Source organism: Perca flavescens, chromosome 4 (genome assembly GCF_004354835.1).
Source record: "Perca flavescens isolate YP-PL-M2 chromosome 4, PFLA_1.0, whole genome shotgun sequence".
In the NCBI taxonomy this organism is placed as follows: domain Eukaryota; kingdom Metazoa; phylum Chordata; class Actinopteri; order Perciformes; family Percidae; genus Perca; species Perca flavescens.
Genome location: NC_041334.1, coordinates 3,054,077 through 3,079,611, shown reverse-complemented (window position 1 = coordinate 3,079,611; position 25,535 = coordinate 3,054,077). Strand labels below are relative to the sequence as shown.

The 25,535-nt window shown below is 40.1% G+C and overlaps 1 protein-coding gene across 1 annotated transcript; it reads right to left on the bottom strand.

Moving 5' to 3' along the window:
• Window positions 1–9,443: 9,443 nt before the first annotated feature.
• LOC114554953 (nuclear factor 7, brain-like) lies at window positions 9,444–25,315 on the bottom strand. The gene is made up of 2 exons (XM_028577063.1): window positions 25,268–25,315; window positions 9,444–10,849 (listed from the first exon to the last, which is right to left on the bottom strand). The coding sequence occupies exon 2, from the start codon at window positions 10,830–10,832 to the stop codon at window positions 9,444–9,446; it is 1,389 nt and encodes a 462-aa protein (XP_028432864.1). The 5' UTR covers window positions 10,833–10,849; window positions 25,268–25,315.
• Between the last annotated feature and the right edge of the window lie 220 nt (window positions 25,316–25,535).

The window sequence follows — 25,535 nt, the reverse complement described above, 5'->3', positions numbered from 1 at the left end:
CCAACTACTTTCCAATCAACCGCGTTTCCATCAATGTGGTTCAAACATGACCAGTCAGTCGTTAACATCTTATTCTTTGTGTTCTGGTTGGTAGTCATATTGTTGCTCGTTACTGCCACCTTCTGGAGTTACATATTTCCTCCAATTTAAAACTTTATTTATATTTTTTACAACTTTATTGTAATAAAAATGTAAATATTCACCTTATTCAGCCCCGCCCATTTTTAAGTCTTCTGCTTTGTCTTTAAACTTCCGGTCGGCTAGCTACGGCTACTGCGAATTACGTGGGGTATTGGGGGGGGGGTCCGACCCCCCTCGATGAGACTTGGACCCTCCCAAAAAGAATGAAAATAATAGTTTGGGGAGGTACTGAAATTTTTTTTATAAAATATAATGTTAGCCTATCCAAAATTGTATGTATTTAAATGCGGTATTACCATCACATACCAACAATTCAGGAAATAATCTATGAAATACGATTTTCAAACCCTCACTCCCCATTGGGCTGTACCATTTCTCTGGTACATTCAGACTGTGTTCTTTGCTATGGTTCTTTGATATCACTTCACTAGCTGTCAAAACATACGTACCAGGTAAGGGCGCAGGCGCTGATGTGTCAGCGAAATTAAGAGTAAGTGGCTGAATCAACTTTAATCTCTGCCTATGGTTTTGACTGCCGTGTACATCATCATGCGTTATGCTTTGTGGTAAATGTGGTAACAGGTTTTCAGAACTGTCTTAATTTGGTTGTTCATAGTGTTTCTCTCATCTATAATGAAGTCATAGTCTAGCTATCTAGCAGGGCTGGACTGGGACAAAACATCGGCCCTGGCATTTTTGGCCCAGGCGGCCCACACCCACCGTGATTGGTCAGACACATTCCCTGCAGACAGTCCTCTTATGCGTGCATTCTATGATAAGAGTTGCCTAGTGTTCAGCGCTCATGTGACAGTTTTGGATCCTTCAAGAGGGATCTCAAGACTTATCTGTTGATCTTACACTTAAATAATTAATTCTTAGAGTTATGATATGTATATTTGTGGTATTTGTTTATTTGTTTATTATTGATATGTGATATTGTATTGCCATTATTGTTATTATTACTATTTTTCTTAATATTGGCTTACTTAATTTTTGTTTTTACTTTTAATTTTTTTGTCGCTTTGGACAAAGGTGTCTGCTAAATACAATAACCATAACCATAACCCTTCCCAAAATCTACAATAAAGCTGAGAGTAGTATACAGTACAGGCCAAAAGTTTGGACACACCTTCTCATTCAATGTGTTTCTTTATTTTCATGACTATTTACATTGTAGATTCTCACTGAAGGCATCAAAACTATGAATGAACACATATGGAATTATGTACTTAACAAAAAAGTGTGAAATAACTGAAAACATGCCAGTACACCAGATTAATGCATATATCATTTAAACTAGCTGAGGCATTGGTAAAGATATTATTGCTTGCACATGTTGTATAATGTTAATTTTGGCCAAATATAACCACAAAATGGCGTCAACTGTTATCTAGCTACATCGCAAAAGAAAATGGACGAATCAGTCATATAAAAAAGTTAATCAGTAAATCGCTTTGGACAAAAGCGTCTGCTTTGGCCTGTTGAATAACAGATAGGTAATAGATGGACAATAATGTCACCAATAACATCTATAACTGAGGGTTGCCCTTTTCATTTTTCTTTCCACATAGGTTTAAATACTACCATTAAGCTGTTAGCCTACACCATGCCTAAAAATCAATTGTAGGTGCCCAAACGAAGTATTACACGAGTTGATTTAAATTGTATAACTAGAAAACAGATTGGGTCCAAATATAATCCCTGTCAGCTACTGAATTAGCAAACAATGCAGTCTCTGAAGAAACAGGACCCTAGGATATATTTCGGAACCATATGAGATTGTGCTAAAATAAGATGTCACGTTAGTTGTAATGTTGTTATTTAGTCATACCAAAGCTAACGTGCTCTGTACTGTGCCTTTTTATTTTTCTAGGACCCGTCCCCATCCTCCACCTCGGGGACAGCAGCAGAGACAATGGCCATGAAGCCTAAACTACAAGTCCAAATAGGTAACCCAACTGACACACTGCAAATCAATACATGGCATGACTTCACACTATAATTAAGGTTTAACAGTAAGCAGTAGCAAAGAATGCAAAGCCCTCAAACGTTGTGTAATACCTATATTGTCATATTATTATTTCAATGAACAGATAAGAGCAATTCATTTGTGATTTATTGTATATCTGCATAGACTTTTTCTGTTTTGTTTATGGCCTGAGACAAGTTACTTGTGTGTGTTAACATATGTGTACTGACACTTTCACATAAAAAAAACACTTTTATGATTGTGATTTCTGTATGATATTAACAGCTCCAATGATTTGGATAATGGGCAGCAGCTACATTCGTCTTGGGGAAGAGAGGGCCAGAGAGACCATGGGGGCCAATCTTGGCCTAGCGGCCAAGGTTCACTGGTTTGGCTGGGGTGGACTTTGATGGCATGGACTCCTTCCTTTCTTCAACCGGTCCCTTAGAGGAAGAGCAGACTGCTGATTCACTGCGGTGGGAACAACTTGGGATGCAGGAAGAGCATCGATCTCGTCGCAGCGATGAAGCAGGATCTGCAACATCTCCATCGGCGTTTCCCTAAGATGGTCATCGTGCTGTCTGACATCACCCAGAGACGTCGGTGGAGATTGGGCCATCCGGGGAAAATTGACAAGTCCCGTAAATGGGTGAACAGTGTCATGGCTACCTTTGTCTTGGGAATTGTGCGTTTCAAAATCCACTAAGTAGGCAAGAAGAGGACTTAAAAGTTTAACAAGTATTTATTTAAGTAAAATCATAAGAGCATAAACGTGTACACGGGTCCGAGTTGAGCAGGCACACAGGCTTCTCTCATCAGACTAAATTTACTGGCTTATACATGAATTCATATATCAGTCTCTAAGAGCATTTTGATTTGTTTATTAAAAGTTGGAGGAGTACCGTGGTTTAGACTTAGCCTCCCCTGGTTGGTGCACAGACTGGTCCCAGTCTTTTGGCACACGCCCTCTTCATCAGCTGTTAGGCAGACTTTAACTATGCTGATGGTCAGAGAGAACAATGCGCCGCTGTTGCCTGTCACAGGTTGAGGAGTAACTTATTCTCATGGTCAAACTGATATCAAACTGATATTAACTTTGTTGCTGCACTCTTGTTGCTTTCTGACAACCGTCATACAGTGCTGCTTTCTGCACGTACAACAGTATCCTTTTCTCATTTTGCATGACTAAGCTGTCACAGTGCTATTCCACTAAACACAACTATAATTCAACTATGATTTGTATCCTCATAAAGCATAGCCAGCTTGACTGATTATTTTTATTTCTTACAGATCCCCCTTTTCACACCTCAGGTGTGAATACTACTAAGCTTAGGATTATATGGCCCTCAAACTGGTAAATAATTGTCCGCACTAGGGGAAGAAGAAGCAAGATTAATATAGCATAGCATTACATTAGTGATTCACTTCCTTCATTGTCCGAATCAGTCTCATCACCATCCTCCATCCCCAACAGGGGCATGGAGTAGGCTGGAGGAGCATCTTTCTGGGGATCTTTTTTGGTCAGAGCCACATCAATCCATCTGTTCACCAGAGTGCGACAACAAGGGATGCAACAGCATCCACAACACACCAATATGCCCACAAACACTGCCACGGACATTAGGATAGAGAGCACAATTGCTTTGTATTTGCCAAAAACGTCCTCCAGCCAACTGGTGATGGGGTTTTCAGCCACACCCGAGTTCTCTGCTAATTCATTGGCTAGAGAGGTCAACCCCTCCAAGGCTCTAGTGATGCTACCATCCGGGGCAGTATTATTGGGAATAAATGTACAACAAGCATCTCCAAACATGTGGCACACACCCCCTTTTTCTGCCAACAACATGTCCAGTGCCATACGGTTCTGAAATGCCATGAGTGAGGAGGCGGCTAATTGTTTGGACACACCCCTCAGGCCATCCCTAGTCCGGTTCAAAAACCTCTGCTGGTTGTAGTATATATAATTTATCCAGTCCACATTCTTGTTTGTAGTTATCCAGGGCAGTATAGACTCAAAACCCTTTGCTATCTGATTCTGAGCTTTGAACTCCTCAGGTAGACCCCTTGGTATTCCAATTGCATCTATATACACCCTACTATCTATAGACCCAAACGGGGTGCTTGGATCTCCCCATGTACCAAAACCCAAGTCAGTGTCTCTTTTAGCCCTCTTCAAGGAATGTTTGTGGTAGGTAGACTGTACTGTCTCCTCTAGCTTTCCTGCGCTAATAGGAAGCATGGTAATCGGCAATAATAGGGACACTAAGGCGCAGGTTCCCCCCCATTTAGCAGGTAAGGATGGTCTAAGGCAGGGCTGTGTCCCACACATCCACAAGTCCCTTACTCTGATTGTTAAACATTGACTGTGTGACATTGGGAACAAATGAGCGAAGATGTGTTGTCACGCAAACACGGGGAGAACATACAAACTCCACACAGAAAGGCCCAGAACGACCTGGACTCGAACCCAGAACCTTCTTGCTGTGAGGCAGAAGTGCTAACCACTGAGCCACCGTGCTGCTAAATAAATAAAGGAATAACGTTAACCGCAATTGGCTTTAAGACGTTTTTTTTCTCCATTGCCTGTATAATTTCCCCATCCCCCGTGTATACCTTGTTAACCCTACTTCATTATTTAACAACATACATTTCTTAAAATATCATACTTGTTCGTGGATAAATGTTTACCTGAATATTATCCGTATCTTGGTGAAACTAAGCCAAGAATGGTTGCATAAGATGAGGCATCGATCGAATGGACAATAGGGCCATCTAGTGGTCAATAAATATATGGTGGAAATACTGACAAACTAAAACAAATGCACAGTGTAGGCTGCAAATGCCTGATATATAAATGGGTTTACAAGTGGTGGCCATACATTTGTCTAATATTTCACTGCCTTTGTAACATAGTGATAGCCAAGTGATCCACCAAGTGGGTAGATGACATGTGGCAGTGGCCTCAGATGTCATATGGGGATATTTTTAATTATTTAGTGCTATCGATGGGCGTTGATGGGGCGGCCATGAACAATTATAAGACCATGGAGGCTTATCAATATCTACACATTGGAAAGGTCGGTCGTGTTTGGCTTTGCGAGATTGAGAAATATGACTTTTTGAAAGCTGCAGTCAACCCCAGTCAGGCAAGCACACCAAGCCACAGTGAAAGAGTGTTAACCAGGACCGATGGAGCCACATACGCCGGTCCTCATCGCTGGATGGTGGAGGATAAAGATTAAAAGCTGCCCAGAAACATTTTGCCCTGGTTTTCCCATGGACAACACAGTATTGTTGCAAGGATATCCATCTTTTAATCCAATTGTTAATGACAGCCCTGCACCGAACACATAATGCTGGAGATCTTCACTAAAATAGCTAATGTGCCAATGTACTGCAATGGACACAGTTGCTCAACTGGAAGTTCGAAGACAAAACGGAAACATGGCGCCCCCCTTGTTGACGCGCGGAATAATGTGAATACAACATTTCAGACAATACTCAAAATAATGATACAAAGAAACAATAATATGACTTTGAATAAATAAAAAGTGTTATTTGCAAGAACAAAGTGTGTAGAGGGGATGAATAAACAATAATATAAAATTAAGGGACAAAACGAAACATTATTCCTTTAAAAGTCAAGTTTTGTTACTTTTTTTAGTGTCTAAAGTTTGAGAGACTTAATATATTCCTTAAATTCACGTAAAAAAAACAGTGAAATTGCTGAGCTTGAAGACGTAGATGTGACGTGAGCAACCTGTCTGAAAGTTGTAAGTCTTCTGGTAGCTGTGCCAAGAGAAATGTCAATCATTCCCAATCTTACAGAGACTGAGAGCGTAGGTATATGTAAGGAGATAACATAGACACAGGCTAATTAAACTTAAACAGCTAATGTAAATTGAAACTGCCTGCAAGCTTCTCCTGACTATACAGTAATTAGTCTACTATGCGACAGCAAGTCGCTTGGTTATGACACAATCGTTAGCCTATTTTTATAAAAACATCTGCTACGGAGCCATAACGTGAGATGCTGAAGGTAATGGAGCCTTTTATACATTGTCACGTTTCTTAAGGAATAAACAATGGACAAATAGTCTTTAAAAGCTTCAATTGTAAAGTTATTCTCTGTCAAAGTGACGTCAAAATGAATGGCAGTCAATGGAATGCTAACGGTGGGTGATGGCTTATTAGCATCAAAATGGTTCTATAGGAGGTACGCTTTGCGGACGCTCGCTTACCCCCTTGCTTGAAACTGACATGTCCACCTTAAATAGAAGGACTCCTCCTCTGAATACATGACTATCAGCAGAATTCAACTGATGGAAACTGTATGAAACTTGCATGAAATACTGCATTAAACAGAAAATTGTTCATATGTTTTGGAAAAAGCATGTAATGTAACTAAACATTAATTTTATTATTACTACAATCTAGACTAGAATTGAAAATAAAGTTAGTTTGATTTAAATAACGGTTGGCTGCTCAAACATTCAGTTATTGATAGTTGAATAATTCTTTTTTTGTGATCAAATCCACATCTACAAAGTGTTTTCTGTTTTCATGGCTCTACACACACTAGTCAACCAAAAAAAAAAAAACATGAACAACAATTTAAAATAAAAAAGCAAAAGGCTAAATAAACCAAAAGATCAAAAACTAAATGAAATCATTTTACACATGAAAAAAAACTTGCTTTTGACTGCATATATTGAAGCAGTTTAATAAAATATGTAATAAAGATAATATTAATGCAGAATTCTTGCAATTTATGGGTTGTATTGTAAATCACTTGGATAAAAGTGTCAGCTAGATGAATTACAAAAAATAGGTGATATCGGGTGATGACTCAGAAATGATGTTGGGAGACCTGTGTTGGTTTCTGTCTCCACCAGCTTTACAGAAGCTGTGGCTACGTGACAGAACAACAGGATTCCTAAAGACATCATGACAGACCGGACAGCAGAGATCCTCCTCTGATCTGGAAGCCATTTTATCTCTGGGTGAAGCTGAAAACACAGCAGACAGAAAGTACAGTCAGTCATGGCTCCCCTCCCACCTTCACTGAAATTTACTTTCACTTTGAGTCATGTTTTTAGTCAAACTCACCGGTCAGTGTGTGGAGTGTCAGCAGTGTTGTAGTTTTCCACTTTTTTCTCCTGTAGCTGAACTCACTCAGAGGTAGTTGTTAGTTTGACCTGAACCTGAATCTGATCCTCTGTTTTTCTGTCTATGTCTCTCTGTAGCGAAGACGAAAAAGAAAGTTTCCTGGTTAGTCTCGGGTGGGTCAGTAGAGGGGAGGAGCTCTGTCACACCTCCTCTGCTGAAAGCTGTTGTAACACAGCGTTGTGTTTAAGTCCAAAGGTCTGATTCATTACTGATAGGTTGACTGAGTGAGGCTAATGCAATAGTTATGTTCATGTCTAACAGTAGTTAGGTTAAATGTAGTTTAAGGGTTAAAACATAAATTAGTTAAATCTCAGGAATATTTTGTTTAGGGGAATGAAGGATCATTGAACATTAAAGGAACACGCCGACTTATTGGGAATTTAGCTTATTCACCGTAACCCCCAGAGTTAGACAAGTCCATACATACCCTTCTCATCTCAGTGCGTGCTGTAATGCTGTCTGACGGCTCCAGCGGCATCAGGCCAGCACAGAACATGCAGGTGAATGGTTCCAGTAATCCTACTGCTCCGAATAAGTGACAAAATAACACCAACCTGTTCCTATTTACATGTTGTGATTTATAGAGTCACAGTGTGTACAAAAAACAACGTAACATGAGACACAGCCGTCTTCTAACTGTAAACAAACCGGGAACTATATTCTCAGGCGGAAGAATATAGTACTTGGGCGGAGTGATATGATCGCAGCAAGCCTGTCTGAGAATATATAACAAGGATCAACCCGGGCCCAACCCTGGTCAGTGGTGTTCCCGGTGGGTCGATGCAGTTGTATGGGGTTCCGTTTGTGCCAAAATTAAGTCAAAATGCTTACTGTCTGTCTATGTGTCAATGACTATGTCTATACTTACTGTCAATGTCAATGTCTATGTCTATGTCTATGTCTATGTCTATGTCTAGGTCTATGTCTATGCTTACTGTCAATGTCTGTCTATGTCTATGTCTGTCTGTCTATGTTGATTGCTCACATGACTCAACATTTGTCTGTGTCAACTCAACTCCTGTCAACTGTTGCCCTCCATGTCATTTGACTGTATTGTCTTGCTGTGTCGTTGCACTCTCCACCTTAAAACTGACATGTCCACCTTCAAACTGACATATCCATCTTAAATAGAAGGACTCCTCTGATTGGTTTGAATTTCCAAAAGTAGGGTTGAACACTGATTAGACAACCCGGGCCCAACCAGTGTTTGTTTAAGAGGTATAACTAGCCAGCCGGCCACTAAGTTAGTAAAGTTTAACAACTTAATGTACTGTTGTCGTCACAGCATAGAAAAGCACAGTGCTTTCGCCAGATGAGTGTGTTCGGCTCATTTTCTATAACCAGTGATTAGCATGGAAGAACGGTGGTTGGAATTAGCAAGCAAGCTAATTAATTATTCATCAAACTTGACAGTCCGTAGGTAAGGACAACTATCCAGTCAGAAGCAGTATGAGGGTGTGCCCTGACAGTACCTAGGTAAAGACTACTAACCAGTCAGAAGCAGAGTATGAGGGCGTGCCACGCGAGCAGCTAAGTGAGCATTATAACGTGTGTTACAAAGTGACACACGTTTGTCACAGAAGTAAACTGGACTACAATAGAGCTGTTTGGAGCTGTTTGTGAACAGTGTTTTCTGTTGGAGATGGTAAGTCCCTTTGGGGTGGACTTTCTGCTTTTTCACTTTGTAAACCTATTACCTGCACAAAAAAGGTTATATAACACAATAAAGGAAAGGGAAAAAGCCAAAAAGCACAATATGAGCACTTACAATACAAATCGTTTGCAATTTATTTAATACACAGTATGGTTTTAATGATATTTTTAGGGGGGGACAACCCCCGTGATTTCCAGCTATGATCTTATTGTTTCTAAATGCAGCAGTTAAAGCAGTTCAACATATTGAGTTGTATTTTAAACATGTCAGCTAAATAAAAATATTTAAAAAAGGTAACCAACTAAAAAAACTGATTGTCAAACTAAACAAAAATAAAATAAAAACAAAGTAATTAAAAGTAAAAGACAAGAAAGTAAATAATAAGTATAAGTGAAAGAAAACTAAACATATCTTTGCAAATTGAGATAGCAAGATGACAGGTTGAGAAGTTAAATTCAGAGACTTTTCCTTTAAGAAATAAACATCATAAATAAATCATCCTCTTCATTTCTAACTGCTCTGCTCCACTGTCACACACACCTTCACTGGTGATATCTTCACTTCACCCCTAGTGTAAATGTATGCAAACATCCTCTCAGTAAAAGTGTGTGTGAAGGTGTGTATGTGTGTGTCAGTATCAGCATCAGAGAACGACAGCTTTCCTTTGTTCCAGTCCAGAGTCACTCTGATCCTCTGGACATTCTTCTGCACTATGAGACCAGTTTCTGGATCTGACGCTGACCGTGCTGAGTATTTACCTTTATGCAACAACATTATCCATAATCCAGACTGTATGACTCCCTTCCTCTGGACAGACTCTGCTAACACACCCAGTGACCAGGCTGCACTGTCTCCAACCTCGACATCCCAGCTGTGAGTCCCTGAGTTAAAGCCCTCAGAGCCCAGGACAGAGCGGTGTTTATCAAACCTCTCTGGGTTATCAGGAAGCTGCTGTTCCTCTCCACATTGCACACTGGTCAGATCTTCAGACAGGATGAGGTTGGGTTTAGCAGTGTTTGGGTCCAGAACCACAGGAGTGTAGGAGACCATGTCCTTCATCTTGTTCCAGATGTTGAAGCTCAGGTTGCCCAGGTGTTTGGCCTCGTCTATCAGAGCTCCTGAGAGCAGCTGTGGATCATCCAGCAGGGGGCGCTGCTGGACTCTTTCCACTGCAGCCTTGTAGTTGATCAGGAATGAGACGTCTTCAGCTCTCAGCTGCTCCTCTGTGGCTCTGACTGTGTCTGAAAGAGCTGCTATCTCTCTGCTCAGAGCCTCCATCTTCTCCTTCATCCTCTGACTCTTCTGCTCCTCTTCCTCCCTCAGTGCAGCCATCCTGGCCTCTTCTTCCTCTTCTAGAAACTGGTGAAGCTTCTTAAACTGATCCTTAATCCGTGTCCCTGTGCGTCGGGTCTGGAGCTTTATGTGTTTTGCTGTTTGATCACACTTCACTTTAACTTGTTCAAAAACCTTTATCTTCTCCTTCAAGGGCTCCAGAGTTTCCTGAAGTTCCTTCCTGTGTTGTCGTGCAGCTTCATCGATGGGTCTGATTGTGTGGTTGGTGTGTTTATCTGAATGCAGACAGATAACACACACTGGCTCTTGATGGTCCAGACAGAAGAGTTTGAGTTTCTCAGAGTGCAGACTGCAGAGAGCCTCTGAAGCTCTCTGATCTCTCTCCAGTAAGAAGGCCTCACACAGGTTCTTCAACACCAGGTTACAAGGTGGATTTTTCTTTGAGGATCCTTTCCTACAAACTGGACACTCCTGTGTTGGTTTCTCCATCCACCAGCTCTGCAGACAGTCTTTACAGAAGCTGTGGCTACATGAAAGAAGAACAGGATTCCTAAAGACATCGTGACAGACCGGACAGCAGAGATCCTCCTCTGATCTGGAAGCCATTTTGTCTCTGAGTGAAGCTGAAAACACAGCAGACAGAAAGTACAGTCAGTCATGGCTCCCGTCCCTTCTCTACTGATTTTACCATTTTAAGTGAAACTCACCTTCAGTGTCTGGAGTGTCAGGACGTTGAAGCAGCAGTGTTGTAGTTTTTCCAATTTTCTCTTCTGTAGCTGAACTCACTCAGAGTTGTTAGTTGGGATGAAGGTGAATCTTCATTTTCCCGTTTGTGTCTCTCTGTAGCGAGGACGAAAAACAAACAGTTTCCAGGTTTGCCTCCGGTGAGTCAGTTGAAGGGTGGAGCCTGCTAGGTGTTGTTGCTTCACCTGAAACACAGGGTGTGTCTCATTCCTTAGTTCTGATTCATTGCTGGATATGTTGACTGATAATTTATCCATTCATTACTGTGCAAGCCACAGACATAATTTATCCCGTTTCCATGTAGTTACATAGTCACTGATATGGTCATAACCACTACAGTGCTCAATTACCTATTTTTAAGGGGGAAATAAACTAAAATTTTTCGCCGCAAAGGCATGATCTATCCTCTTGAGGACATCCACCAGACCACCGGGTGCTCCAGGGATTTTTGTCGGCTGCGGGAGTTGAGGAAAGCGGGGACGAAGGCTGCTTGCCTGGCTAAGGGAACTACCACACAGATTGACACTGACAAGCCTCCTACTCACCAACACCAGATCGTTCACACACAAAATGGATGAGCTACAAATACACATGGAACTGCTGCATGATGATTTTCACAAAAGCCTTGCTGGACACACTTATCACGGACGGCAGCTAGCAGCTAACAGCTAGCAGCTAACAGGCCAAGCTACCCACAGGATCAAGACAGGGTAGGTGAATTTAAACAATGTCTGAGTTGAAAACACATCTTGTTGTCACTTTAGGGCCCTGTTCATGTGGAACAGACATATTAATTGCATTTTGTGTCTATTAAGATGCACAAAGGCACTCTAAAACTTGCCCCGACAACTGCTGTTTTAGCTCAGTGGAAGCTTGTACATGTAGCTGGGACCGATCCAGGTCAGGTTTTTTTCTATTGAAAGTACTCGCATAGCTATAGCGATCAAGATTAATGTAAAAATTGGCCGGAATTCTCCTTTAAGTATAGAGATGGAGGATGTCAAGTAAGATTAGTGGAGTAAAAGATACAATGTTTCTCTCTGAAATGTAGCGGAGTAGAAGTAGAAAAGAAAAGACTCAGGTAAAGTACAAGTACCTCAACATTTGTACCAAAGTACAGTACTGGAATAAATGTACTTAGTTACATTCCACCACTGGAGGCTGTTGCCAATTTTTAGCACCAATGTATATTGTCATTAAACTGAAAAACAAAATATGACGACCAAGAAAAGACAATGTTTTATTATGTTGTTGAAAAACAGGAATTCATTTACAATCAGCATTGTGTGTTCTTAAATCACCAACAATACATACATTCTGAACCCAAACTGAGAAATCCACCTTAAAACTGACATGTCCACCTTAAAACTGACATGTCCACCTTAAATAGAAGGACTCCTCCTTTGATTAAATGACTAACAGCAGAATTCAACTAACGGAAACTGAATGAAAGTAAATTTTACATTAATTGTAATTAAAAATAGATTTTAATATTACTATAATCTGGACTAGAATTGAAAATAAAGTTTGATTTAAATAATGGTTGGCTGCTCAAACATTCAGTTACTGATGAGTGAATAATTTTTAATTTTTGTGATCAAATCAGCATCTACAAAGTGTTTTCTGTCTTCATGGCTCTACACACAGTAGTCAAACTAATAAAACATGAACAGCAATTTAAAAAAAAAATAACAGTATTGATAAAAAAGCAAAAGGCTAAATGAACCAAAAGATAAAAAACTAAATGAAATCATTTTTCAGATGAAAAAAACTTGCTTTTGACTGCCTCACTTGAAGCAGTTTAATAAAATATTTAATAAAGATAATATTTATGCAGAATTCTTGCAATTTTTGGGTTGTATTGTAAATCAAGTGGATAAAAGTGTCAGCTAGATGACTTACAAAAAATAGGTAAACAAAAACAAAGAATGTCAAACTACACAAACAATAAGTAAAACTAAACATATATCTTAAATAAATAAAAAAAAAGGATACATTTGTATTACAGTTTTTCTCCATTGGTTTGGCTGATTTCTTGAAACAGAAATGACATTCTCAAAACAACATGGACAAACCTCCAAACCACTTGGCAATTGTTCACAACAGAATTGAACTTCTCATTCATTTCATCAAATTGCAAATGTCTTCGTACATGTCTCAATGTCTCAGTACATCTTTGCAAATGATTAAGTACAGGTAGCCTACATTTAGCACAATTTCCAAGTGAATAGATCTTGTTGATCTAAACTGATTGTTGATTCTCAGTCTAATGGTTGTTCTCTCCAAAATATGTCAGTGTCATTTCATTGTATAAGTCATCACATGCACAATAGTCTGTTCAATTGTCAAAATTAGTCAAGAACATAATACCATGAATACCATATATGAATCTCTTGGAATATTTGTAAATTGATTTCAGCAATTGACAGTCAGGTGAAACTAGAACTTGACTAACGAAGGAGGAGTTTTACACATCTCAGATGACCAATCAAACAGTATGTTTAGTTACCTGACAGGTGCTGTCCATGATTGTGAATGCTGCCATATATATATATATATATACTGTATATATATAAATATAGCTTGACCATGCAGGACCAGTACAATTTCTGAACATGGAGGCAGCTGGCTAAGTAAATGGACAAGGGCAACTGCCTGCTCGAGGAAGAAGAAGAGGAGGAGGAGTAAGGGTGCGTGGTGGTGGAATAGGGGGAAGAGGCCAAGGAGCACAAAGTCACCATGCTGTCCCGGATTAAATTCGGGCCACAATTATAGACCATGTCATCATCCATGGCCTCACAATGGCGGAGGCAGGTCGCTGAGTGCAGCCTAATGTTCCTCGCTCTACAGTCTCCTCCATCATCCAAACCTTTCGTGGGGAAAACAGGTATGTAGTCAGTCAATGATGGAATTATATGTTGTATAGGACAGGACACTGTGCATAGAGCAAGAAATATATTTATTTACTCATTTACCTATTAATTTAGTGTGTGTGTGTGTGTGTGTGTGTGTGTGTGTGTGTGTGTGTGTGTGTGTGTGTGTGTGTGTGTGTGTGTGTAGTAATTACCTCAATGGGATCTTATGATACTAAAAATGACAAGAAAAATATTGGAGAAAATAAACTATGGAATAGTTTATTTTCTATAGTATTGATGATACAGTTTACAGTATTATTCCAGCCACTATGCAGTGATGCATTATAATTGTGGTAAAGTTACTGTAAGTAAAACAGCAATACAATTACATTGGTAACTCATTCTGTAAGGAATACATAAGGTATGCATTACAAATGGAGTGTTGTCCTTTGAATTCTGTGTCTAGGATTGGACGACAAGCTTGCACGGGTGGCAGAGGAAAACTTCTCAATGAACATCAAGAACAAGAGATCTGTAACATGGTGATTGCAAATAATGCCTTCACATTGAGACAGATCCGCGCTGCAATCTTGCAAGACAATGCCATATTCCAAAATGTCAACTCTATAAGCATCTCCACAATAGACCAGATATTGAAGAAGCATTAGATGACAATGAAGCAAATTTACAGGGTACCATTTGAGAGGAACTCTGATAGAGTGAAAGAGCTGCGGTACCAGTATGTACATGTAAGTCAGTTACTGGTTTTCCATCATTATAACCTTTTTACAATGAAGCAGTGGTTCCCAAACTTTTTTGGCTTCAGTACCCACTTTACCTAATTTCTGAATCCAGGTAATCCAGGTATGAAAGTATTTGATTTATCCGACTTCAATATTTTGCCTAAAAAATGCAGCTCACTGTATGATGCAATTATCATTATAATCCTAATTTTGAAGAATATAACATACAATAAGAAAACGGTTCAAAGAGCTGCAATTAGTGCCTCCCATGTAAATCTATCTAATACTGTGGGTTTTACTGTAACATTTCAGTAAACCTAGTCATTGATGATTTTCCCCCTCCCCTTTCTGTCAAATACCCCCTGTAGTACCTCTGCATAGGGGTACATGTACGCCAGGTTTGGAACCACTAGAGTAGTGGCCAGTAGTATATTGATCTAGTGGAGAACATAGAACGTTCCTATGTAATTGTCTGTAACTGTAGTGTATGACTCTTCTGTATGACTGATGTGATGTTTTCTTTTTTTACTCTATTGTTTAGAATAATGGCATTGGAAGGAAACGAGACCCCTCACATCGTGTTTGTGGATGAAGCTGGCTTCAACCTGGCCAAGGGCCGAAGACGCGGCCGTAATATTATTGGCCATCGGGCCATGGTGGATGTCCCAGGCCAGCGAGGGGGCAATATAACTATGTGTGCTGCCATTTCTGAGAATGGTGTGGCCACTCACATCCCCAGTCTTGGCCCATACAATACACAGAAGCTCCTCATCTTCTTGGACCGCCTTCATTTTGATTTGATCCCTGAAAATGAGTGAGGTCTTGTAGGGCCTCACCTACCACAATATGTCATTGTATGGGACAATGTGAATTTCCACCGTGGCCCGCTCATCAGGGCCTGGTTCACTACTCATCCAAGGATGGTCATGGTGTTCCTACCACCTTACTCTCCTTAATCCTATTGAGGAGTATTTCTCCGCTTGGAGGTGGAGAGTGTATGAGCAACGGGCTCAAGATCAGAGGTCCCTGCTCCATGCAATGGACGCTGCGTGTGAGGATATTACAGGAGATCAGTGTAGGGGATGGTTGCGACATGCACGCCGTTTCTTCCCTCGTTGCATTGCAAGGGAGAATATATGTTGTGATGTGGACGAGAATCTGTGGCCAGACCGACAGCAGCGTGTGGATGGCCAGGAGGGTGAGGATGGTGGCCAGGAGAGGGAGGGTGAGGACAGCGACCAGTGAAAAACTGTTAGTTGTGAAACTCCAGCTTTATTTACAGCACTCTAGGCTCCATATAATTTTCCTTGTTTTTTGTTTGTGTGTTTATATTACAGTATATTATGCTGTATACATTTTCTTTTTACTCTGATGTATGGAAGTTACTTTGTGTGTGAATAAAAATGGTTAGAATTTCCTTGCCAGTATGAGTGCAATGTGTGATGTCAAACCTTGGAGGCTACTCTTAATCTAAAATCCTATTTTTTTTCAGTTTTATACACAATTGTATTCTGTTAGCTAGACAAAAACCAGTACAGTAACCATTGTCAATGAAGGACTGGGCTAAGACTGAAAGGTGGCCATGAGGGATATTTCAATGGTCCTCTGCCATAGTGACAAAACATCTAAACATTTTGACTTGCAGTGCTTACACAATGCCAAAGGACGAAGCATTTTGGGGGCACTGACTATTTAAGCAAAAGCCTGATCACCCCATTGTTTGTACCTTGACCTTGGCACTTCTAAAACCAGTTGGTTAGAAGCTCGAACAAGTACTCCGGGCCAGGCCATTACAGTTTTTCTCCATTGGTTTGGCTCATTTCTTGAAACAGAAATGACAGACATTCTCAAAACAACATGGACAAACCTCCAAACCACTTGGCAATTGTTCACAACAGAATTGAACTTGTCATTCATTTCATCAAATTGCAAATGTCTTCGTACATGTCTCAATGTCTCAGTACATCTTTGCAAATGATTAAGTACAGGTAGCCTACATTTAGCACAATTTCCAAGTGAATAGATCTTGTTAATCTAAACTGATTGTTGATTCTCAGTCTAATGGTTGTTCTCCCCAAAACGTGTCAGCGTCATTTCATTGTATAAGTCATCACATGCACAATAGTCTGTTTAATTGTCAAAATTAGTCAAGAACATAATACCATGAGTACCATGTATGAATATCTTGGAACATTTGATAAATTGATTTCAGCAATTGACAGTCAGGTGAAACTAGAACTTGACTAACGAAGGAGGAGTTTTACACATCTCAGATGACCAATCAAACAGTATGTTTAGTTACCTGACAGGTGCTGTCCATGATTGTGAATGCTGCCAAACATGTGTGTGTATATATATATATATATATATATATATATATATATATATATATATATATATATATATATATATATGTATGTATATATATATATATATATATATATATATATATATATATATATATATATATATATATATATATATAAGGGCGGGACTCGATTAAAAAAATTAATCTAATTAATTACAGGCTTTGTAATTAATTAATCGAAATTAATCGCATTTTAATTCCATAAATATTTGACCTGAGAACAGTGAGAAGTAATTTTTTTCACATGGATTTTTAGTATACCATTGAATAATGACTGAATACATAAGTTTAAGTAACACAATATTGTTTATTTTTGTTCAACCAAGTCCAGCAGACCAGTGCAATTTTTGCCATTAAGTGTAGCAATAGCATATTTAGAAATATAGTACATTTTAGAAATTCAGGTAGCCTATAGGTAGGTAGACCTTCTGTTTTTTAAGTAAAACACAATACTTTCAAGTACATTCAGACTTAGTTACCCTGGTCCTTAAACCAGTCATCTGGTGGAGTGTGGGTTGGGTGTGGGTCCTTGTACTCGGAGTCGGGATAACGTCCACGCTATCTGCTAAATGTTTTGCGTCGAGGTGATACTTGAGGCTCGATGTGTTGCGGTGATATGAGGATTCCTTGTTGCATAGCTTGCACACAACCATGCTCTATCGACGCTTCCATCCGTTCGTTTTTTATAACATTTCCCATCCACGGGGCCAACCAAAGCAGTCTCGTCAGCTTCTTCGTTCATGTTCACTGTGGTTTGTTGTTGTCTGAAGCATTGACATATAAAAGGTCTGAAGCCATGAACGCTAGTTGGTGCTCCAGTATAATCGGTCCGCCGAAACTCATCCAGTGAGAAATGTCCCACGGTGCAAAAATAAGTGTGATTAAAATGCGTAAAAAATGTTTAACGTGTCATTTTTTGTGTAATTAATTAACGCATTAAAGTCTGTAATTAATTAATCTTAATTAACGCGGTAATGTCCCGGCTCTAATATATATATATATATATATATATATATATATATATATATATAGAGAGAGCTTGACCATGTAGGACCAGTACAATTTCTGAACATGGAGGCACCTGGCCAGAACATGGAGGCACCTGGCCAAGTAAATGAACAAGGGCAACTGCCTGCTTGAGGAAGAGGAAGAAGAAGAGGAAAAGGAAGAGGAAGGGGAAGAAGAAGAGGAGGAGGAGTAAGGGTGCGTGGTGGTGGAATAGGGGGAAGAGGCCGAGGAGCACGAAGTCACCATGCTGTCCCGGATGAAATTCGGGCCACAATTATAGACCATGTCATCAACCGTGGCCTCACAATGGCGGAGGCAGGTCGCTGAGTGCAGCCTAATGTTCCTCGCTCTACAGTCTCCTCCATCATCCAAACCTTTCGCAGGGAAAACAGGTATGTAGTCAGTCAATGATGGAATTAAATGTTTGTTGTATAGGACAGGACACTGTGCATAGTGCAAGAAATATATTTATTTACTCATTTACCTATTCATTTAGTGTGTGTGTGTGTGTGTGTGTGTGTGTGTGTGTGTGTGTGTGTGTGTGTGTGTGTGTGTGTGTGTGTGTGATAGGCCTGTAGTAATATCTTACCTCAATGGGATGTTATGATACTAAAAATTAAGAAGAATATTGGAGAAAATAAACTATGGAATAGTTTTGTGATACAGTTTACAGTATTATTCCAACCACTGTGCAGTGATGCATTAGAATTGTGGTAAAGTTACTGTAAGTAAAACAACAATACAATTACATTGGTAACTCATTCTGTAAGGAATACATAAGGTATGCATTATGAATGGAGTGTTGTCCTTTGAATTCTATGTCTAGGATTGGCCCGAAACAACCTTGCACGGAATAAAAATGGTTACAATTTCCTTGGCAGTATAAGTGCAATGTGTGATGTCAAACCTTGGAGGCTACTCTTATCCCAAAATCAGTTTTATACACAATTGTATTCTGTTAGCCAGACAAAAAACAGTACAGTAACCATTGTCAATGAAGGACTGGGCTAAGACTGAAAGGTGGACATGAGGGATATTTCAATGGTCCTCTGCCATAGTGACAAAACATCTAAACATTTTGACTTGCAGTGCTTACACAATGCCAAAGGGACGAAGCATTTTGGGGGCACTGACTATTTAAATGAGAAAGAAATTTAGTTTTGACACATGAGTGAACTGTTTTGGGAGAGATATGAGCTTTTGCAGGTGAGCCATAGTGTTGTGCTGAACTGCAAGACTGTTTTGCCAAATGATCTTAGAGTTTTGAGAATGTAATTTCTGTTTCAAGAAATGAGCCAAACCAATGGAGAAAAACAGTAAGGGCCTTAAAAACAAACAATAAAATCTTAAAATCTATTCTAAAATGCACAGGGAGCCAATATAGGGTGTAAAGAACGGGAGTGATGTGTGCACGTCTAGATGTATTTGTTAAAAACCGAGCAGCAGGATTTTACACAAGTTGAAGATGTGAGATGGAGGTTTGATTCAAACCAACATAGAGAGCATTACAGTAATCCAACCTTGAACTAATAAAAGCATGGATCACCTTTTCTAGATCATGCCTGTTAAGGAATGGCTTAACTTTAGCTAGGAGACGGAGCTGGAAAAAGCTCATTCTAACAACATTGCTGATTTGTTTGTCAAATTTCATGTTGCATTCAAAAGTCACCCCCAAATTTCTGACAGCGGCGTAAAGTATGAAGCCAGTGCTCCCAAACTCAAAGATGGACCGTTTGTCGTGGCTGAAGTACTGAAGATGATACACTCCGTTTTATCTTCGTTCAAGTTAAGAAAGTTTTGTATGTTTCAAGAAATGAGCCAAACCAATGGAGAAAAAGTTTAATAAGACATAAGACGGACAGTGGCAGATTAAGAGGTTAAATTCAGTGACTTTTCCCTTTTAAGAAATAAACATCATGAATATAATCATCCCCTTTATCTGTAACTGCTCTGCTCCACTGTCACACACACCTTCACTGGTGATATCTTCAGTGGGACTTTATACCAAGTTTTAATGTATGGAAACATCTTCTCAGTGAAAGTGTGTGTGAAGGTGTGTAAGTGTGTGTTAGTATCAGCATCAGAGAACAACAGCTTTCCTCTGTTCCAGTCCAGCGTCACTCTGATCCTCTGGAGCTTCTTATGCACTATGAGATCAGTGTCTGGAGCTGGTGCTGACCGTACTGAGTACTTACCTCGATACAACCCTATTCTCAATAATCCAGACAGTATGAATCCTTTCCTCCGGACAGACTCTGCTAACACTCCCAGAAACCAGTCTGTACTGTCTCCAACCTCGACATTCCAGCTGTGAGTCCCTGAGTCAAAGCCCTCAGAGCCCAGGACACAGTGGTATTTATCAAACCTCTCTGGATTATCAGGAAGCTGCTGTTCCTCTCCTCCTCTCACATTGGTCAGATCTTCAGACAGGATGAGTTCTGGATAAGCAGTGTTTGGGTCCAGAATCACAGGATTGTAAGAGACCATGTCCTTCATTTTGTTCCAGATGTTGAAGCTCAGGTTGCCCAGGTGTCCGGCCTCATCTGTCAGAGCTCCTGAGAGCAGCTGTGGATCATCCAGCAGGGGGCGCTGCTGGACTCTTTCCACTGCAGCCTTGTAGTTGATCAGGAATGAGACGTCTTCAGCTCTCAGCTGCTCCTCTGTGGCTCTGACTGTGTCTGAAAGAGCTGCTATCTCTCTGCTCAGAGCCTCCATCTTCTCCTTCATCCTCTGGCTCTTCTGTTCCTCTTCCTCCCTCAGTGCAGCCAACCTGGCCTCCTCTTCCTCTTCTAGAAACTGGTGAAGCTTCTTAAACTGATCCTTAATCCGTGTCCCTGTGCGTCGGGTCTGGAGCTTTATGTGTTTTGCTGTCTGATCAAACTTCACTTTAAATTGTTCAAAACCCTTTAACTTCTCCTTCAAGGGCTCCAGAGTTTCCTGAAGCTCCTTCCTGTGTTGTCGTGCAGCTTCATCAATGGGTCTGATTCTGTGGTTGGAGTGTGTTTCTGAATGCAGACAGATAACACACACTGGCTGCTGATGGTCCAGACAGAAGAGTTTGAGTTTCTCAGAGTGCAGACTGCAGAGAGCCTCTGAAGCTCTCTGATCTCTCTCCAGTAAGAAGGCCTCACACAGGTTCTTCAACACCAGGTTACAAGGCGGTTCATACAAAGATCTTTTCTTACAAACTGGACACTCCTGTGTTGGTTTCTGTCTCCACCATCTCTGCAGACAGTCTTTACAGAAGCTGTGGCTACATGATAGAAGAACAGGATTTCTAAAGACATCATGACAAACCGGACAGCAGAGATCATCCTCTGATCTGGAAGCCATTTTATCTCTGAGTGAAGCTGAAAACACAGCAGACAGAAAGTACAGTCAGTCATGACTCCCCTCCCTCCTCTACCAACTTCACTGAAATTTACTTTCAGTTTGAGTCGTGTTTTTAGTCAAACTCACCTTCAGTGTGTGGAGTGTCAGCAGGTTGAAGCAGCAGTTTGTAGTTTTCCACTTTTCTCTCCTGTAGCTGAACTCACTCAGAGGAAGTTGTTAGTTTGATCTGAAGCTGAATCTGATTGTCTGTATTTCTGTCTGTGTCTCTCTGTAGTGAGGACGAAAAAGAAACTGTTTCCTGGTTAGTCTCGGGTGAGTCAGTTGAGGGGAAGAGTTCTGTCAAACCTCATCTGCTGAAAGCTGTTGTAACACAGCGCTGTGTTTAAGTCTAAAGGTCTGATTCATTACTGATATGTTGACTGATAGTGAGCAGCAGGCAGATGCAACATTTATGTTCATGTCTAGCAGTAGTTAGGTTGAACGTAGTTTAAGGGTTAAAACATAATTTAGTTAAAGCTCAGGAATATTCTGTTTCGGGGAATGAAGGATCATTGAACATTGAGGGAAATATTTAACATGGAATATTGTTGGAAAGAGGAAGTTTGTACTTTAAGTGGTGACATTGAATGGTGTCAACAAAAGGTTTTGTAAATAAAGGCTCTCCACGAATACAGAGGATGTGTTTGTCAGGCCTTGTATTCATTGTGTTATGACAGGTTTTAAATGTTAAAATGTGTTTGATTACAATTACACTTCACGCCGCTATCTTCAACAACACTTGAAGGGGACAGAAAATATACACTATAATATATAATTTTGAATCTTAAAAAGTAATGATACGCAAACAATTAAATCAGTCGAGATTCATGATTAACCTGATGTACCAGGACTAGTAGTACCAGCTGATGCACGAGATCATGAAGCACATCAATTGACAGCAATATTCAAATGATGAAAAACTGAATTAAACACTTTTACAGAATCATCTTTTCTTTATTCCACAAATCGAAAATGGTTCATATATTTTGGTAAATGTAAAACACATTTTCATAGTTTGATCTGAACAATGATTGGCTCCTCAAACATGCAGTTATTGATAAATTGAATAAAAAAAATCTTTTTTTTGGGATCAAATCAGCTTCTACAAAGTGTTTGCTGTCTTCAGGGCTAACTAAATTAAATAATTTTAATGTCACTTATGAAAACAAAGCTTTTAGATCTTATTCATGACCGTACATTTCATCTAACAGATGGTGGGGACAATACACATTTAACTTTATATACTTTTTTGGAAGTTAGACAGTGTCCTAGTTTTCATTGTAACTTTTGATTTGATTGTCCCCCTCCGACGCACCTGTCTCACATTGCAGATATGCTAAATATTTTGCTGTGATTTGCGGGACAATAAACATAAAATGTCTTGGGAGCAAATATTGAAGGGGACACATAAAATACATACAAAATTGTACTTGTAAAAGATATTTGTAGATGTGGAACTCCAGTAAGTAGGCTGGCAAAGCTAATTTATTATCTTTTGATTCTATTCTCTAATACAGATGACGCTGAACTGAGAACTGAGCCATATATATGATCTCCATAGATTGTATAAAACAGTTATTTCCACAGGCAATTTCAACAACAATTGAAATTTCTGAACAGACCGCTGACTGAAATGTACACTAGTCTGCCTTTTGCAGGGCAGTAGCGGAGTTTTACAGACAAAACTGCCAGCGTTAGAACATAAACGTATAAAAATAAGTTTTGTTTAATTCTCCTCTAAGTCCCTCTCTTCTGCACAAGAAACCTATCTGGAAAAAAAAATTGTCCGTGAAGCTGACAGCAAAGCCCAACTTAACTTTTAATGAAACCAAACAAAGAAAAATATTCTCTCCTCGGTTTGAATTTCCAAAAGTAGGGTTTAACACTGATCAGACAACCCGGGCCCAACCCTGGTCAGTGGTGTTAAAGTGGTATAACTAGCTAGCCAGCTAAGTTAGTAAAGTTTAACAACTTGATGTACACACATTCTTGTCACAGCGTAGAAAAGCACAGTGCTCTCTCCAGATAAGTGTGTTCGGCTCATTTTCTATAACCAGTGTGTAGCATGAAAGAACGGTGGTTGAAATTAGCAAGCAAACTAATTAACTACCCATCAAGCTTCCATCCATCCATCCATCCATCTTCGTCCGCTTATCCGGTGTCGGGTCGCGGGGGGAGCAGCTCCAGCAGGGGACCCCAAACTTCCCTTTCCCGAGCAACATTAACCAGCTCCGACTGGGGGATCCCGAGGCGTTCCCAGGCCAGGTTGGAGATATAATCCCTCCACCTAGTCCTGGGTCTTCCCCGAGGCCTCCTCCCAGCTTCAAGCTTCCAAACAAGCTAAGTAACTTTATAACTGCTAACAAATCTTTTTTGTCATAACTAATTTATTAGTATTAGTATTATCTGTATTAGAGAGAAAAATCATTTTATCCAATGTTTAAAGTGAATAAAACAGTCTTCCAGCCTACATTCTCACACAACTCGGTTTTTCACTTTTTAAACCTTTAACGTGCACAAAACGATACATAACACAATGAAGGAAAGGGGAAAAGCCAAAAAGCATAATATGAGCACTTTAAAGGGAGAGAACCAAGCAGTGGACCAAACCACTGTGAGGCAAGGGAGGGGTGACTTAAAATGTTTCAAAACTTAAAGTGCTCATATTATGCTGATTTTCAGGTCCATAATTGTATTTAAATGTTATATCAGAATAGATTTACATGGTTTAATTGTAAAAAAAAAACACCATTTTTGTTGTACTCCATATTGCTGCAGCTCCTCTTTTCACCCTGTGTGTTGATCTCTCTGTTAGGTAAGGACTACTAGCCAGTCCGAAACAGAGTATGAGGGCGAGCCCTGACAGTACCTAGGTAAGGACTACTAGCCAGTCAGAAGCAGAGGATGAGGAGGCTCCCTGACAGTACCTAGGTAAGGACTACTAGCTAGTGTGATTGGTTTTACACAATATATATAATTTGAGTCCAAAAAGTAATTGAATGTAAACTATTGGTAAAATAAATGTGTTATAGATTCTGGTTCATCATTGCAATTTTTTTTTTTTTTTTAAACTTTAGTAAAACAAATTTTTACTGGATAACAAGTGAACAATGTATAAGTGTAGAGACGTCTTCAGCTCTCAGCTGCTCCTCTGTGGTTCTGACTGTGTCTGAAAGAGCTGCTATCTCTCTCCTCAGAGCCGCCATCTTCTCCTTCATCCTCTGGCTCTTCTGCTCCTCTTCCTCCCTCAGTACAGCTATCCTGGCCTCCTCTTCCTTTTTCTAGAAACAGGTGAAGTTTCTTCAGCTGCTCCTTAATCTGCATCTCTGTGCGTCGGGCCTGGACCTTCATGTGTTTTGCTGTTTGATCAAACTTCACTTGAACTTGTTCTAAAACCTTTATCTTCTCCTTTAAGGGCTCCAGAGTTTCCTGAAGCTCCTCCTTGTGTTGTCGTGCAGCTTCATCGATGGGTCTGATTCTGTGGTTGGAGTGTGTTTCTGAATCTCTGCAGATAACACACACTGGCTGCTGATGATCCAGACAGAAGAGTTTGAGTTTCTCAGAGTGCAGACTGCAGAGAGCCTCTGAAGCTCTCTGATCTCTCTCCAGTAAGAAGGCCTCACACAGGTTCTTCAACACCAGGTTACACGGCGGTTCATACAAAGATCTTTTCTTACAAACTGGACACTCCTTTGTTGGTTTCTCCATCCACCATCTCTGCAGACAGTCTTTACAGAAGCTGTGGCTACATGATAGAACAACAGGATTTCTAAAGACATCATGACAAACTGGACAGTAGAAATCCTCATCTGATCTAGAAGCCATTTAATCTCTGAGTGAAGCTGAAAATACAGAAGACAGAAAGTATAGTCAGTGATGGCTCCCCTCCCTCTTCTACAAATTTTACTGAAATTTATTTTCACTTTGAGTCGTGTTTATAGTCAAACTCACCTTCAGTGTGTGGAGTGTCAGCAGGTTGAAGCAGCAGTGTTGTAGTTTTCCACTTTTCTCTCCTGTAGCTGAACTCACTCAGAGGAAGTTGTTAGTTTGATGTGAAAGTGAATCTGATCGTGTTTTTCAGTCTATGTATCTCTCTGCAGTGAGGACAAAAAAACAAACTGTTTCCTGGTTTTCCAGTTGAGGTTAGAGCTCTGTCACACTTCCTCTGCTGAGAGGCTGGGGCATCGGTTAGAATGCATGAGCCTGGAGACGTCACTTA